The sequence below is a fragment of the Chaetura pelagica genome, unplaced genomic scaffold (assembly GCF_000747805.2).
Source record: "Chaetura pelagica isolate M959 unplaced genomic scaffold, ChaPel_1.0 scaffold82, whole genome shotgun sequence".
Taxonomy (NCBI): domain Eukaryota; kingdom Metazoa; phylum Chordata; class Aves; order Apodiformes; family Apodidae; genus Chaetura; species Chaetura pelagica.
This window is the reverse complement of record NW_009952990.1, coordinates 4,258,889-4,274,228: the sequence shown is the minus strand read 5'-3', so window position 1 is coordinate 4,274,228 and position 15,340 is coordinate 4,258,889. Positions and strand designations below refer to the sequence as shown.

At 36.8% G+C, this 15,340-nt stretch overlaps 1 protein-coding gene across 1 annotated transcript in view; it reads right to left on the bottom strand.

Annotated features, from left to right (window-relative positions):
* ANKS6 (ankyrin repeat and sterile alpha motif domain containing 6) overlaps positions 1–15,340 on the bottom strand; it is a 36,903-nt gene that overhangs the window by 7,386 nt on the left and 14,177 nt on the right. Inside the window, exons 5-12 of the mRNA XM_009996523.1 lie at positions 12,817–12,923; positions 11,185–11,333; positions 7,837–8,047; positions 7,187–7,236; positions 5,937–6,140; positions 4,489–4,654; positions 3,641–3,817; positions 138–332 (exon numbers count right to left, since the gene is read on the bottom strand). Of these exons, the coding sequence (XP_009994825.1) occupies positions 138–332; positions 3,641–3,817; positions 4,489–4,654; positions 5,937–6,140; positions 7,187–7,236; positions 7,837–8,047; positions 11,185–11,333; positions 12,817–12,923 (1,259 nt within the window). The remainder of the gene's footprint in view (positions 1–137; positions 333–3,640; positions 3,818–4,488; positions 4,655–5,936; positions 6,141–7,186; positions 7,237–7,836; positions 8,048–11,184; positions 11,334–12,816; positions 12,924–15,340) is intronic.

The following is a 15,340-nucleotide window of genomic DNA, read 5'->3' as shown; positions in this document are numbered from 1 at the left end:
AAACAACAAAATACTTTTTCTAGAAAGAAAAAAGTTCTCACTCTCATGCTGATACATGCTAATTTAGTGCAGTTACAGCTTTAAACACATTGTGCTCTTGATTAGTAAATCTCCTATAATTACAAAGACCAACTCACCATCTTCTGTAATAGTACCACTGCTGGAACCATTGCTCTTGGCCTGTCTGTGAGAAGGAGAGAGAGAGGACTCTGCGTTGTGTACCTTAGGAGACGGGGAGGGTGATGGGGAAGGTGTGAGAGTTGGTGATGTGCTTTTAGATGTCGATGAAGTCCCAGATGGAGGTCTTTTGTTCATCTCCAGTTTCTGCTGCAGTTAATGACAGAACCATTTCAGTTTAAAAAAGTATTTACCTATCTATGATGCTTCAATATTACTTTAGTTGCATATTGTTCCTGGAGAGCATGTAGTCAACAACTAGAAGCCTCTGCTTGATTCATACTGAAATAATTGGAGCAATACTGATTTATCCCAGGTGAGAGTCTGTCCCCTCAAATTCATCAAGAAAAATACATTTATTAAGTTTCTAATTTTGGAATAAGAAATTTATTTCATATAAGACAATACTACATATAAGGAGTACAATTATTATTTCTTTAAAAGTTGAAATTATTTTTTTCTCTGAAAACAAGTCTTCTTCATTTAGAGATTGAATTAAATAATAACACCTCAATCAAAGCTTTTCAAAGTACATCAGATGCTTATTTAAAGCACCACTTTGTGCTGGATTAACCAAAAATAAACTAGATTTTGGGTGCATTTAAACCCCTTGCTGCACTTAAAGTCTCTGGTCAATCCTTACATTTGTTGTTACTTATTATGAAATAATTTCAAATTTCTTCAGTATTTTGAAAATATTTAATATATTTGGAGGCACAGAAAACAGGAAAAGAGATTAATTAAAAATGAATATCAATAATACATGTTTGTATAGCAATCATTTCTAAAACAAGCTAATGTACCTCATTTCAGAAATTCCTCAATCTAACTATCACTTCATGCATTTCAATGTTTGCATTATGTGACCTAAGAAGAAGTCTAAGGTATTTTCTCCTGGATTCCTGAATTCAGAGCTTAACTTAAAATAGTTTTTGTTAGTCAGACTGCTGCAGGAAAAACATAAGAAGAAAGCTGAGTTGGGTAACAAGGCAAGAAGGGAGAATGACAGCTGTTTCTGCTTCTCTAATATTTAGCTTCTGTGGTATCACATAAATGGAACTCTTCTAGTTAATGAAAAGCATGCAGATTAAAAAGATGTAAATTAATCTGACTGATAACATTATTTGATTACTCTATCCTATGCCAGAATGCACCACCTCTGAAATGAGCAGAAGTAATGTAGCATGATGCATTTGAGAGGACTCAGAAGAGCACTGTGCATTTATTTTTATTTTTTATCCCTTGCTACATTACCAACTTTCTCTGCATCCTGTTATTGGCCATTTGTATTTCACAATGGTCTTTAATCTCTAGCACATTGTCTGCATTTATTTAAATTACATGCCCCTGTAAGTTATTATTCAGGTTTTATTTTTCTTTAAGGCTTGTACAATGCTCTCCCCCCGAATTGACAGTTTTAACAAAATTGATCAGTGTTAACATTGCTGCAGTTTTAGATCAGCTATTTCCAAGTTTAGACTGCATGATCATGGCAGAAGCACACAAGCATTTCCACAATGGATACAGAAATAAAATTTTCAGCATTTATGTTGTTGATTACAACAACAAAGTAGGCTGTTTGAGCTTTTGCATCCAGTGTGGATCCCTATGTGATTGTGTACTCCCAGCTGACATCGATGTCCCCAAAATCACCTCAGATTTGTGACAGGTGAAAGAAGTACACTGATTACACATTTTGTTATCAGTGGATAGACTGAAACTCATCTAGACATCTAAGCAAAGAGCAGTGAAAGATTTGCTGCCGTTCCAACACACTGGCATAATATCTATTTATAAATCTTTTCAACAATATGATGAACTCCACTACCAGAAGATGATCTGAAGGGCACTTCACCTCACTACTTCTTTATTCCCTAAAGTTGTCCACTGTCAGTGGGAATAAAACATCTTAGTGGCAACAGTGTTGTAACAACAGACCTGGAGATTTGCAGCTCAAAGCTCACAGGCACAGGTATTATCTCTCACTAGGCTAACTAATGTAACTGAAGAAAACTAAGATTTTTGGGAGCACAAAAGCTTCTGAAATTTATTCCAAGATAAAAACAAGCTGAGAGGAACTGCTGAGAATTTAATTAGAAATATATTGGTCTGATCACCTCTGAAAGAGAAAGCATTTGGCAGCTGTTTAGTAGAGGAGACTTTAATGAGGGAAGAGGATAATAAAGAGGCTTTGTCTACAGGAAAGAAAGAGACAGATCACTTATAACTCAGGGAGCAGTTACATGGAACAGAAAGGGAGGAAAGATCATGATGTGCCAGACAATCAGTACAAGTCCACAGCTTCTGAGAGTCTTGCAGAGTTAAAAATTTTAGTTCCCAATCCCATCTTTGAAAAACAACCAGTAGTCCCTTCAGGATCAGAACTCATAAATCAGAGACAGAGCAACCACTCATGCAATCTTTTTTGGAATTGGCAGTGGCATACTTTTCTTTTTCTGACTTTTGTCCACAAGAAATTCCAGTTAAATAAAAAAAAAACTTTGTAACTTCATTTATCACTGATATTTACTGATCTAATATGCATATTGCTAAATATTGCAACATAAGGCATGACAGAACAAGAAAGCAAATGTAGTAATTTTATACTCTGGCCAGTTTTGTTTCTTCAGGCAAAACTTCATGAAGTACATGATTAAAAGATGCAAAGAAAACAAAACAATGCAAAATAAGCTGTTTGCAGATTACACAAGCAGTAAGTTGAGAAATTTTGCTCTTGGTCATGATGTCTAGCATTTTCAGAATACCAGACATTAGAACTAAGACTCTGAATTATAGACTTTTTGTTTTCTCTTGCTCTCTGAAATGTAATGTTTTGCTGTGTGATTAAGCCCACCTATTTCACAATAGTGTATCAGATCTTCTGTTATGATTCTGCTAACTTGTCTCTCTGTAAATTTTGAAGATTTAAATCCTTAAAAATTTTGTAAAAAGCAGTTAACAGTTTTGAAGTACATGCACAAAAACAGGCAGGTCATGAGGATAAAGCTATTTCAGGAAATCGATAGGTAAGTCAGCACAGATAATACAGCCTGCACTCAGGAGCAAAATCTGACTTGGATAATTACAAATTTATGTTCATACTGTTTAAAAACAACACCTGGTGGAACAGACTGGATAGACATACTATCGTGGTGCTCACATCCTGGTAGAAATTATCTCATGTCCTGCAGTGAAGACCTATCCTAAGATCAAGTATTACATTTGTGGCTTTTAAAACAGAACAAAATTAATAATAAAGCAAAATGATAGTTTACTATGAGGTCTGATCTTCTGAAGACTTGTAATTAAAAGGAAGGTTTGTAGAGCTGAAAAGTTTTCACTACTGTAACAGCTGTTCATTTGGTTTAGGCTGTGCAACGCAAAATTATTACATTTTATGAACTATCCATGATTGAGACAACCTATTAAAATTGGTCCATTTGGAATTACACAAATTTATATCTCTGTACCTTTACAACATGTCCATTGCCAACAGTTTGAGCACACTGCAAATCAGACAGAGTGGATGAAGGAGTTGACTGGACTGGACTATGCTGTTGGCTGGGTTTCTGTTCAGGTAAGCCTGCTGCTTTTCTTCTTTGGGCTGCAATCTGAGACAAAACATTATCTGCACTGCCACCTAAGAAAAAAGTAAATAAAAACAGAGTCAAGGAAGCCATTCTCAGTTCACCTCTCTCCAACATCTACTTTCTTCTAAAAACTGACTGGATGAAGTAAGACCAAGAATTTTAAGGTTCACACTTGTTCCACAGTCTTCAGGAAAGGGAACAAAAAAAATCAGCCACAGGAGAAGAGAGAAGCCAGCCTTGCCTGTACACACACAGAGCTGAGTTTCATACTCTTTGGATATAGGTTTCATGAGCTGCTTCACCATATTTTCTTTACCCTGCCAGATATGATGCTTGCATTTTGTTTTTAATTCAAAATTGATTTTTATTTTAAATGAAAAGCAAGGAATATGGGTAAGGAAAAGAAACAGCTCTATGAAATGTATGTTGCAATGAACAAGCATCCATCTGATCCATTGTGGGTGGACTCAAAAAAATCAACAGTTTTTCTGAGAAAGGGGCTAACCTGCAAGACTTCTCCAAGAGATGGGAGGCTTTTGTTTCCTTATGAGGCACCCAACCTCCAATTCTATTCCAACAAAAATTACAGAAGTTTTGCTTATACAGCAGTAGGAGCTCTCAGAAAACACTTGGTATCTTCTACCATCATTACAAACACTATTTTTTTAGCTAAATAAGATTTGAATTACTTTCTTTATTGACAATAAAAGCAGTATGGTACCTGATCTGTTGTGCAGTTCTCCTCCATGTCTGTTAATTCCCGAAATATTATTAGATCCACCAGAAGAATGGGGAGAATGGTTGAAGTTGTTGGAATTTGAAGGAGATGCAGGTCTTCTTCCAAATGCTGGTAATTTGACTGGTCTAGTACCTTTGCTAACAGATGTCTGGAAAAAATAAAGAAAAATAGTTTTCATCACTCTTATTTGAGCATAACAATGATCAAACTTCAGCTGTTTCCTTACGTGTCTTAAGTTCTGAAACTTCCATTAAAAAACCAACAAATAATATTTTTTTACATATACAAATATATTAAATACATACTATATGAAAATCTATGTATTTAATATACAGATTTAATGAAAGAAATTACACTGCAATAAAGGATTAATTCTACTTAACCTTTGGCCAGCACAAAATGAGCATACACAATGCACCTGAGGTTACGATATACACAATATTACAAGCATTGCAGGGCAGGGAAAGGGAGGAGAGGAAATAAATAACATGTGAAATTTCTTTACCCAAAACCCTACTTTTGACTCTCCCACCTCACAAACTAGGTACCACCTACTTCTCAGCCACCAGATCCCTGTTTCTTACTAAGCTTCAACAAGTGACATGAACTTTCTCTCTTTTCACTTAAAAAAGGAAGAGAGGAACAACTCCTCCTAAAAAGTCTTAACTGTCCCATTTCTAGAACTGATATGAAATACAGTTCTGGACTAGTAAAATAAACTCTTTTTCAACACTTTATTACACTTCTTTACACTTATTAGAGCTTAAAGACAGGGGCACAGGCACTTCTCCTTTTTCTCCTACTACCAAAGCAAAGGTTGTTGTGATTGTTTTTGCTCCCTGTCACAAGTTTTGCATTTTCACTAAAAACAAGCAAGCTCCTTCTATTAAAAATGGAGTTTATCCAGACTTTTTTCCTTTCTACAGTACATGCACTTTAAGGCTGTATGCCTTCAAACCCACTTGATCACTAATTGCAACAATTTGATCTATTGTGAATATTTCAGTATGTAACATTGGATATTTATGCCCTGACTTGTTCCTAAAAATTGAGAAACTTTCATTCTTATATCCTGCCCCTAGTCTTCTTCCAAACCAGAGCAGTTTCCACTACACTCCAATGACTGCACCTACTTGGACAACTAAAGTAAACATGTGGAACCACCAGCCACTTCAGTAGTTTTGCAGCAAATTTGTTACGCCAAACTTTACTCTGGTTAACAACAAACAAGTTGTTTCATTTCATATAAAACTTCTGCTCCATTTATATTCCTTCCATAGAGATGTGTATTATTCCTGAACAGCCTAAAGGACAAACCATGACTGAGACAGTGGGTATGAAGTAATTTCCAATCAGAAAAACAGTGTGGCTCATCAGTCAGCACGGCCTGGACATAACACACTATTTTTGTACACATTTTGTCTGCTTACTATATCAGAGTTCCCACTGCTGTTAAAATCGTGCTTGATCGCTCTTTGTGGCCAGGCCGTTCTCATCAGTTCAGTTTTGCCATCTTTGCTGATTTGTGTTCGGTCAGAATTCCAAAGCTCAAAACTTGAGGGTGGTAAGAAAGGGGGTATCACTGCTTTCAGTTTATCGCTGGGCAGCCTGGTAAATGGAGCACTACTTCTCAACTGGGAAAGGGAAACAAAGAAAAAGAAAAGGAAAAGTCTCCTCTTAAGAAAGATTACTGAGACCTGACAACGTAGTTTCAAAATTCTAAGTTAAATTAAAAAATGGAGACAAATGCATTTTGAAAGGTAATACAACAGAAATGAGAACACAAAGGTCATAGTCATTAAGATGTACAAAACAGAGTGACAGAGAGGATCCAACAGACACTTTGGCACCCATCCATACGCTCATTCATGTAACACATTTAATACAGTTCATTAAGTGGCAGAAACTGTCTCTTCCTTCAGTGGGCTGCATCTTGCTTCAAACTGATTTTAACAAGAATAAGAACAATTAATTTTCAAAGAAACATCGAGGTAGTTGTATTTCCAGATACAATACCCTGTATTTTCAGATAGGGCATCAGGACACAGTGAACAACTGCCTGCTTCTGCTGTATGTGTTCTCCAGAAAGAAAAAAAAAAAAAATACAACTGGTTTGGTTCCCTAAAGTTCTGTCAGTAACATAAATAACTACTCCATCTTCTTCAAAAAGAACATAAAGGATAATCAATCAAATTTAATGACATCTCCACAGAGTAAGCTGTAGGGGAATTTAAAGCTACAGCATAACACAAGAAGAAATGGAATAATACAAATGACCATCCAGTCCCAAATATTTGATGGTTGCCTCTATTAGCAATTTCTCACTTTCACATTGTACCATGTTCCACCTGTGTTTTCCTTACAGCATACTGCTTGTCAGCAACTAATCAGCTGTTCCATCTATTTAACTCATTCATTGATGATTACACAAACGTATAGGTAACTTTTGAAAAAAAAGTTAATACTTGTCAACACCTTCCATACCACACTACACGCAGCACTTCCTACTCTAAGAACTACTGATGTATCAGTCAGTACCTGTCACTTCCTGTTTAGTGTCTATCAACAAATGACAGCTCTCTTTCTAATGGTGACTTGGATAGCAAGAAAAAAATAAAAGTGATGACAGCTGCATGACCTTCTGAGTAGGGCTGAACACACCAAAAACCCTACAACATACCATGGTTGTCAATAATTCATCATCCTTTCCTCCTTTTGCAGTGCTTACACCTGAAAAACATATAAATGATGTTTCAGTGTTCGCACAGTCCTGTTTGTATTCTCAAGGATAGCTTATTGTTTTTGAACACTCAACAGCTTTACTCTCACTAAGCACACAGAACCACGATTTCCAGTGACACTGTTATGCACCTAAATGAAATTAAGCCAATAGTCTCATTTCACATCACAAACTGTAGGCATTTTGCATGGAGAGCCGTACAATTTCAGTAGATGTGCTTTGCAATCTGGGCTTTTCTAATATCTCTTCCTTCTCTGAATTATTTAATTTTTGTTGAAATAAATTGGTTTTCATTACAAAAATAGTAACAATTTTTGAGTGACCTGTCTCTACTGTCCAACTTATTGGTGCTTGCTAAAGAATAGTATTATTGTTGTATTAGCATTTTCTTTCTTAAATGATGCAGCGCTCAGCATTCAACATGATCAACAGTCAGGGGCACAAACATGTCTCTTTCTATAAACGATAATTGCATTATGTGTCTTCTCAGTTATAGTAAGCTAAATAAAAACTAAACCAATACATAAGAACTAAAATCATCTGGACAATCCCACAAGAGCTCACTTCCCCCAAGACAACTCTGGCTTTACCACTAGCTTTGTTATTTGTAATCCGAGCTGTAGCAGCATCAACGTTTCCAGAGCTGTCCGCATCACTTTGTGAAACTGCTTTTATGGTGGAATTTAATGATGGTTCAGGTTCATCAGGAAAAGGCACAAACTGATTGGAAGGAAATCCATGGCGCAATGTCTGAGTCAACTTCAGCTTGCGGAATCGATTGGACATCCTGCTCCACCAGGACTAGATTGATAATAAGACACAACAATTTAGTTCCAACTAAAAGAAAAAAGAGGAAAAGAAATGTACAATTAATTAATCAATCCTTACTGCAGTGATAAATCTGTCAAGGATTTTTTGAGATAAACTGCAACATCAATGTTAAAGTGGTTTGCAATTATCAACAGACTCCTCCACTAAAATTTATAGGCATAAAATTAATCTCTTTCCTTATTTTTCATCTTGCAAATGGCTTACAATATTTTTTCCACACTATCTGGAAAGACAAGGTAGATAAAACTATTAGTGCAATTTGAATGTGAAATTTTCCCAGCTACATGGTAAATATTTAATTTTCCCAGTAACTTCCAATTCCACCATCCATTCGTACACTCTCTGACATCAACTGACTGTCAGGTATATTTTCTGCTTTGTAGAGGCACACACAGAAGTTATCTGATCTGACAGCCTCTCCCTAAAAAAATCAGTGGCAAACTGAAGAGATCTGACAGTATTCTTGTGAAACTAAACATTCACAATCCATACAGTGCTTCTACACAGATAACTTAAACCCTGACAGACTTGAAAAACTGTAAACTGAAGAAGAACAAGGTAAGGCAGTATCAGTTTTGAAAAAAACACAAACCTCAGGAATGCTACACCTAAAAACTCCATCCATACAGGTATCATAGATGTGGAGACAGCTACACTAAAAGACCATCTTTGTACAAAACAGAATTTATCCACTTATTTACAGACTTACACATTTTTACAGGCAGAGAGTGCAAGATGCTTTAAGTACGTACCAAGACATTTCTCTAGACTATGAGAGACCTGTAAGGCTATATTAAGACCTGTGCAATCTGTATTAAAGGTTATGTGGCTTGCAGGTAAGTCACACTGTAAATATCTTCTGATTACTTTTAGTAAAGCTTCCGTTTCCCTTTCTGAAACACTTCTAAAAAAATAATAAAGTCATGTAAAAGTGATGGTACTTATCAAGGCAGCTTTATGTGATATCTAATACAGATCACACACATTCCTAGTTTACTCTTTATGCTTAGCCATTCCTTCTCACTATACACATTCCATTCTCTCCCTGCGATTTCACATTTTTCAACTGCTTACTGATATACATCTTCCCAAGTGTCATATAGTAGAACTAAGTAATATAAACTGTAAACTTATTCCTTGCAAATCAATCCTTCTAGCAGATGATCATTAAAGGGATTATAAATCTGCACAGAGCATTAGTAATGGATAGAGTTCTCAGACCTCTGTATCTCTTTGAAGCCATAACTAATAAAGATTTACATTACTTTCAGCAACAAAGACCTGATAGAAAAAAGGCAAGAGAGACAAATCATTCTGAGAAAGAAATAAACCCCACATACTTCAGAAGTTATTCACCTTCCAAAAGGAAATGAAAGGGAAAAAACCAGGCATCTAGTTTTAACCTAGAATACAATTAAAGAGTGCTTGCACAATGTGGTTTGTCTGTTACAGGAAGAAGCTAGCTTCAGTGAACAAAAAGATCACTTTTCAGTTCCTATCATCTTTGTTACTCTGCCCCACAGTGCTTCTACTTCATTAACATGTGCTCACACCATAAACTAACCAAAAATGGAGTAAGTACAGCCATTTATGCTACCACATAAAAAAATATTGCTCTCCAAACAGAAAGGAATGATAGCAGAGAGGTTCATCTTGTCCTCTGGTGTTCACAGCATACTGGTTGGGAATTTCCAGGTTGCTGCTGCAGAAGACTGTGATATTTCCATATACCCTACCACATCACACAGATACAGAAGCTGGCATAAAGAGCTTTAAACCAGACTGAAGCAGCAGCCAAGTAACAAAAATGCATTTGTGGTTAAAAATAGTGTCTGCCAAAAGACTGAAATCTTGTCGCAATGAGAGAAGGCAATAGTATCAAAGAACAGAAAAATGGTGTTGCCACTTGAAAAATACCTTAGATAGTAGTAATAACACCAGTAATGAAAGTACAAGGGGAAGAACTGGAAATCTCTGCCCTCAGACAACTTTAATAAGAAACTCGCTATGATCATTCACACTGTTCCAATACTGACATTGAGTATATGACTTGTTGAAGAAGCACAGGCATGAAAAAAGTGAGGAAATAAGAATTTTTGTACATGGAAAAGTCACAACTTGTTTTTGAGGCCACAAAATGGTGAGAAACCAAGTAGCTAATAGTTCCTGTGTGAAAAGGGTAAAAAATGAGACCATGGTTATTCACTGCATAATCAGTAGGTAAAAGAATGGCCTGTGTTATGCAGAAATTACAAATAAAAGAAACACAGAACAAAATAAAAAGTCTACTAGCTAATAACAAAAGTGATCAAACAGGAGACACAGAAATGGTTTTGATTTTTTTTAAACTTCAAAAGCAGCCTACTTATAATCAATCATCTATTTTAGCATGAATACTGTTAACGGGAGGAAGGTGGGAGTATTTTTGTGCATTTGCTTAACTGATTAAGAATCTTTAAATGAGCTTACAAGAATTAAAACAAGACAAGACTGATTAAAATTACTATAGAGTAATTACAAACAACACGACCTCTGAGCAAATATTATCTTGAAGGTAAGTTAAGAGGATAGAAGCTACAGAAATCAGGCAAAAGGCAAACAGATAATTACCCTTACTCCAAAAGAGGAAAAAATGAAAATATACTGGCCAAAAAGCTTAATTTGAAAGGATATCACTGAAAAAACAAATCTCTATAACATACCCACTCCAATTTCAAAGGAAAAAAAACAAACCATAAATACAGGAAAACATTTCAATTCTGAAGGCAGATTTAAAATTAAGATCATAATCAAAAATTAGTTTCAAACTTATGAACATGGTACCTTCAACTACTTGATTATGAGAACTACGTCTAGGCACTGAAACACTTTGGTGCAAACTCTTCCTTAAGTCTTCCTTTTGCTTTGCAATCTGAGAAAAAGAAAGCTGAACACATGCCACATTTCCTAAAATCAGAAAGCACTGTCAACGAGAAATTCAGAACAACCACCCTTCAAAAGAAACCCTTACATATTAGATGCACAGTACCTCTTAGCAACAACTTTCTCTGCTTACTACATTACAGGAAACAATACACCAATTATTTATTAGGAGTAAATATATTTACCTTTAGACCTCCTTTGTCATCTGGCAATATTGGGACATTTAAGGATGGTCTACTTTTGGAACAAGGCAAAGATGACCTGTTGTTCAGTTTATTCTTGTCTTTGTCAACTTGCATACATGCTGATGCCAGTAACCGTACAAGCTCTGTGTCTAAAAGAAACCAAATTAAGATGTTTAGTCTGTTTTATTTTCTCAAATTCTGGCTGATATGCTGACACTTTCCCTATAAATCTCTTCTAAGTGGTAACTGATTTACCTCTTGAACACAAGGCAGATGACTCCCCGACACCTTCCTCAGCCTGTTTCCCACCCCTTCTCCCTACATACTGGGTTGCAGTCTTACTATCACCTCTCTAAAGGTATTTATCAATATAAAAAAGCATGCTATTCAGTTAGAATCAGTTGTGTGACCAAGCCAGCTGCATTCCCTCATGCTTTGTAGAACAACTTATTGTGGTGCTCCCTTTTCTCACCTGACACAGAAGAGAGCGCAGGAAAATGAATGTTCTTTCTTCAAGCATAGGTTGCAGAAAAGAAGCTGGAAATTAAATCCCAAAGAGAAAGCAGATGTTCAGCCTGGACAATAAAGAGGCTGAAAAGACACAGTTAGAAAAAAGGTGGACAAGAAAAGTAAGACAAAAAGGAAAAGGAATTAAAAAGAACAAGTAATTATGAGATGAGGACAGGAAAGCAAAAAAAAAAAAAGGATCCTGAAAATCTGTATTTTATACAGAAGTCAGAAAAGAGTTTCAGAAAGTCAGATCCAACTGACCTATATATTCCTCTTGCTGAACAGGTAACAAGACAAACTACTCTGTTGTACAAGAAGTTAGTTTTAAGAAAATTTAAAAAAAACACCAACATTCACTGCATTTATTTTCTAAAAATTTCATACTTCCAGTTATCTACTTTTGACAAAGGAAAGGTATCTGCTAGTGACCAAAAATACCATAATGAGTAAATACAGAGACAACAAACGTTAATTCTGTCAGCAGTGGTGTTGTCTGGCTTCAGATAAAGCAATTCAGGTATCAGGCAAAGTTTACAGTAAAAAATTACACAGGCTAAACAAACCACAACAAAACCTAAATGTGTTTCACTGAAGCCTACCCTAAACATGCTTTTTCTAAAGCACTCCCACGAAAAATAACCTGAACTTGGAAGTGTGATTTATTTTCAGCCTTTGAAGACCTAGTGGGAGGTTCAACCAGGAATTCACTAGTTTTGTTCTGTTTGCATTCTCTTTGTCCTGTCCCTTTACTGCTGTTTACTGTGTAGAAATTTCTACCTCTAGTTTTTAGCTCTGTGCAAATGAAACTTCAGAATACCTGGGTTATCACAGTGAAACGTTACTGATCTGGCTCTGCTGACACAAACACCACACACCACATTTTCAAGTATCTTCAAAAACACTGGCAATAGGAATGAGCAAAATCTGCTGTCCCATAAATGTATACACTCATCTATCCAATCAACTCAAACCGCATCATTTTCATGCACAATCTTTTCCTGGTCCAGTACAGCACAGACCTTGGAGGCCATTTCCCAGCAGCTTTAACGTACTTTTCTAGATTGGAAGGGATGTTTATCTGTTTATGTTGTACATTCCTCTGTGCTCTTTGAAATAACATACCTGGATCATTCAGCAGCATTATCAGGTCAAAAGCTGTATACCCATTTTTTGCACGAAGATTGACATCAGCTCCTTGATTTAACAAATACTTTACAACATCTTTGTTTCTTTAGGAGAAGAAAGGAAAGGCATTGCTCACGTTAAAAAAAACAAAAACAAATAAACCCCATAATACTCCATTTTCATTCTTTTATACAACTACTCCTCAATTAAAGGTCAGTTTCACCTCCCCTGTAACTACCTAAGCATAAAATTTGTTCACAAGCTATTCCAAAACTCCCAGATTACTTTGTCAGTCACTGTTTACTCACTGTGAATTACACTTATCAGCATGCAGAAAGTCATCCTAAAAAATATAATTTGGATAGTCATTTTCTTAAGCTGACAGCTGACTGTTTAGAACTGACTCTGGATTTGTTGCCAAACACCTTCCCAATGAAAGACCATTAATGCCTAGAGCAAAAAAGCAGTGGGAAAGACAAAGGTCAGTCCAGCAATCATGGTATGCCATCACTAATACTTCACAAAACTTCATATTCAGAACAGGTCAAAAATTGCATACAGAAAAGCCAAACCGACTGAAGATAATTTATAAGCTCCAAACAGTACTTCACTTAAATTAGCAATATAAATTACATAATTAAGAAAGCACATTATTGCTTCCTTGAGGTGTTTAAAGTGCAAAACAAATCAGCATTGAATGATAACCAACACAAACACCCTCCAATAAAACCTCATAAAAGCTAATTACATAAAGGAAAATCACCATCCCATTCCCATTAGCCCCTCTTCCCTCTCATACACCTGAATAAATAAGCAGGACTTCCACTGTGAGTTAAAAACAATACTGTAATTCAGCCCATAAAATAAGCAAATAGACAACAAAGCTAGGGGAAATATTTAATAAAAAACTCCTTCTGAGCAGAGTATAAAAACCTTGTATAAACACAAACTCCTACATGCATAAGCAACATAGAACAAAAACACTGCAAACTTTAGTACTGAAGCTGACAAACAGATCCCAAACACTCCGCTTCAGAGCATTACTTCTTACCGTACAGATAAAGTTTTCACTTCTGAACTCAATCCAGATAGACTCACTCCTAAATGGAGGAGGAAGGTTGCTCCTCTCTTCTAAGAAAAATTCTGTTTATCCCCACCACAGCTACTCTGCATACTTCCCATTACTTTGCTTGCTCAACAGTGTTCTCTCCCCATCCTGTTTTCTAGTCGTGCACCCTGAAGGCACAGAGAGGCACGATCCTTTAGTGCCCCTGGCTCACAGAGACCTTGCCTGCTCCCTCCTTCAAACCAGAGATCCTCCAACACCAGTCTTGCTCCTGAGAAGGGGCAAGCTGAGGCTCTGCAGAGGCTAAAACAATTTCCAGTTGTTACAAAAATTCACAACTGGCTCACGACAAGCAAGGAGAGAGGCTAGGGACGCAAAGTATAGAATTACAAAGGTAATTTTTTATTCATGCACGTGAGGTGTCCCAGCCAAACTGGGGCACCCCAAATATGGTTTCACACAGAGTTCTTGTACGAAGTTTCTAGGTACAACATAATTTGACTAATCACTAACACCCACACTCCTGATCACTAATCACATTAAAACTTTGCAAATTAACTGCATTTCTGCAGCATTGTTGCTGTTTTTCTATGAATCCAGATATCCCTGGAGTCAGTCTTACAGTTGTTACTTATCTATGATGCCAGACAATACTGAGAGGGTTTCAAAAATGTGTTAAGAGGTGTATGGTGGTGATATCATCTTGGCTGACTTCTCCTCTACTCCACTCTCATAAGACCCCACCTGGAGCACTGTGTCCAATTCTGGAGTCCTCAACACAATAAGGAGGACATGGAGCTCTTGGAGTGAGTTAAGAGGAGGGCCGCAAAGATGATCAAAGGGCTGGAGCACCTGTCCTATGAAGACAGGCTGAGAGACTTGGGGCTGTTTGGCCTGGAAAAGAGAAGGCTCCAGCAAAACCTTATTGTAGCCTTCTAGTACCTGAAGGTTGTCCAGGGAGGTTGTGGATGCCTCTTCCTAGAGGTGTTCAAGGTCAGGTTGGGTGGGGCTTTGAGCAACCTGGTCTAGTGGGAGGTGTTCTTGCCCATGGCAGAGAGGCTAGATCTAGATGATCTTTAAGGTCCCTTCCAACCCAAACCATTCTATGATTCCATGACTAGGGATATCTTTTATCCTTCATGGCCAGTTCTAACCTTTCAAGAAGGCAAGTCCTTACTTCCAGGGCTGGGATGTCCTTCTGATCCTTCCACTAAGCAGGTCTCCTTTAGCTTATTTTACTTACGCATGAAAAATACCAAAGTCTCCAGTAAATTTCCACTACTTCAAACATCCTGTACTATAAGGACTGATTGATATAACAGGGGAGGGAATCTTCATAAATGCAGTCCTTCAGGAAACTGGAAGAGTGGTATCTGAATACACACTACTATAAGGACTGATTGATATAACAGGGGAGTCCTTCAGGAAACTAGAAGAGTGGTATCTGAATACACA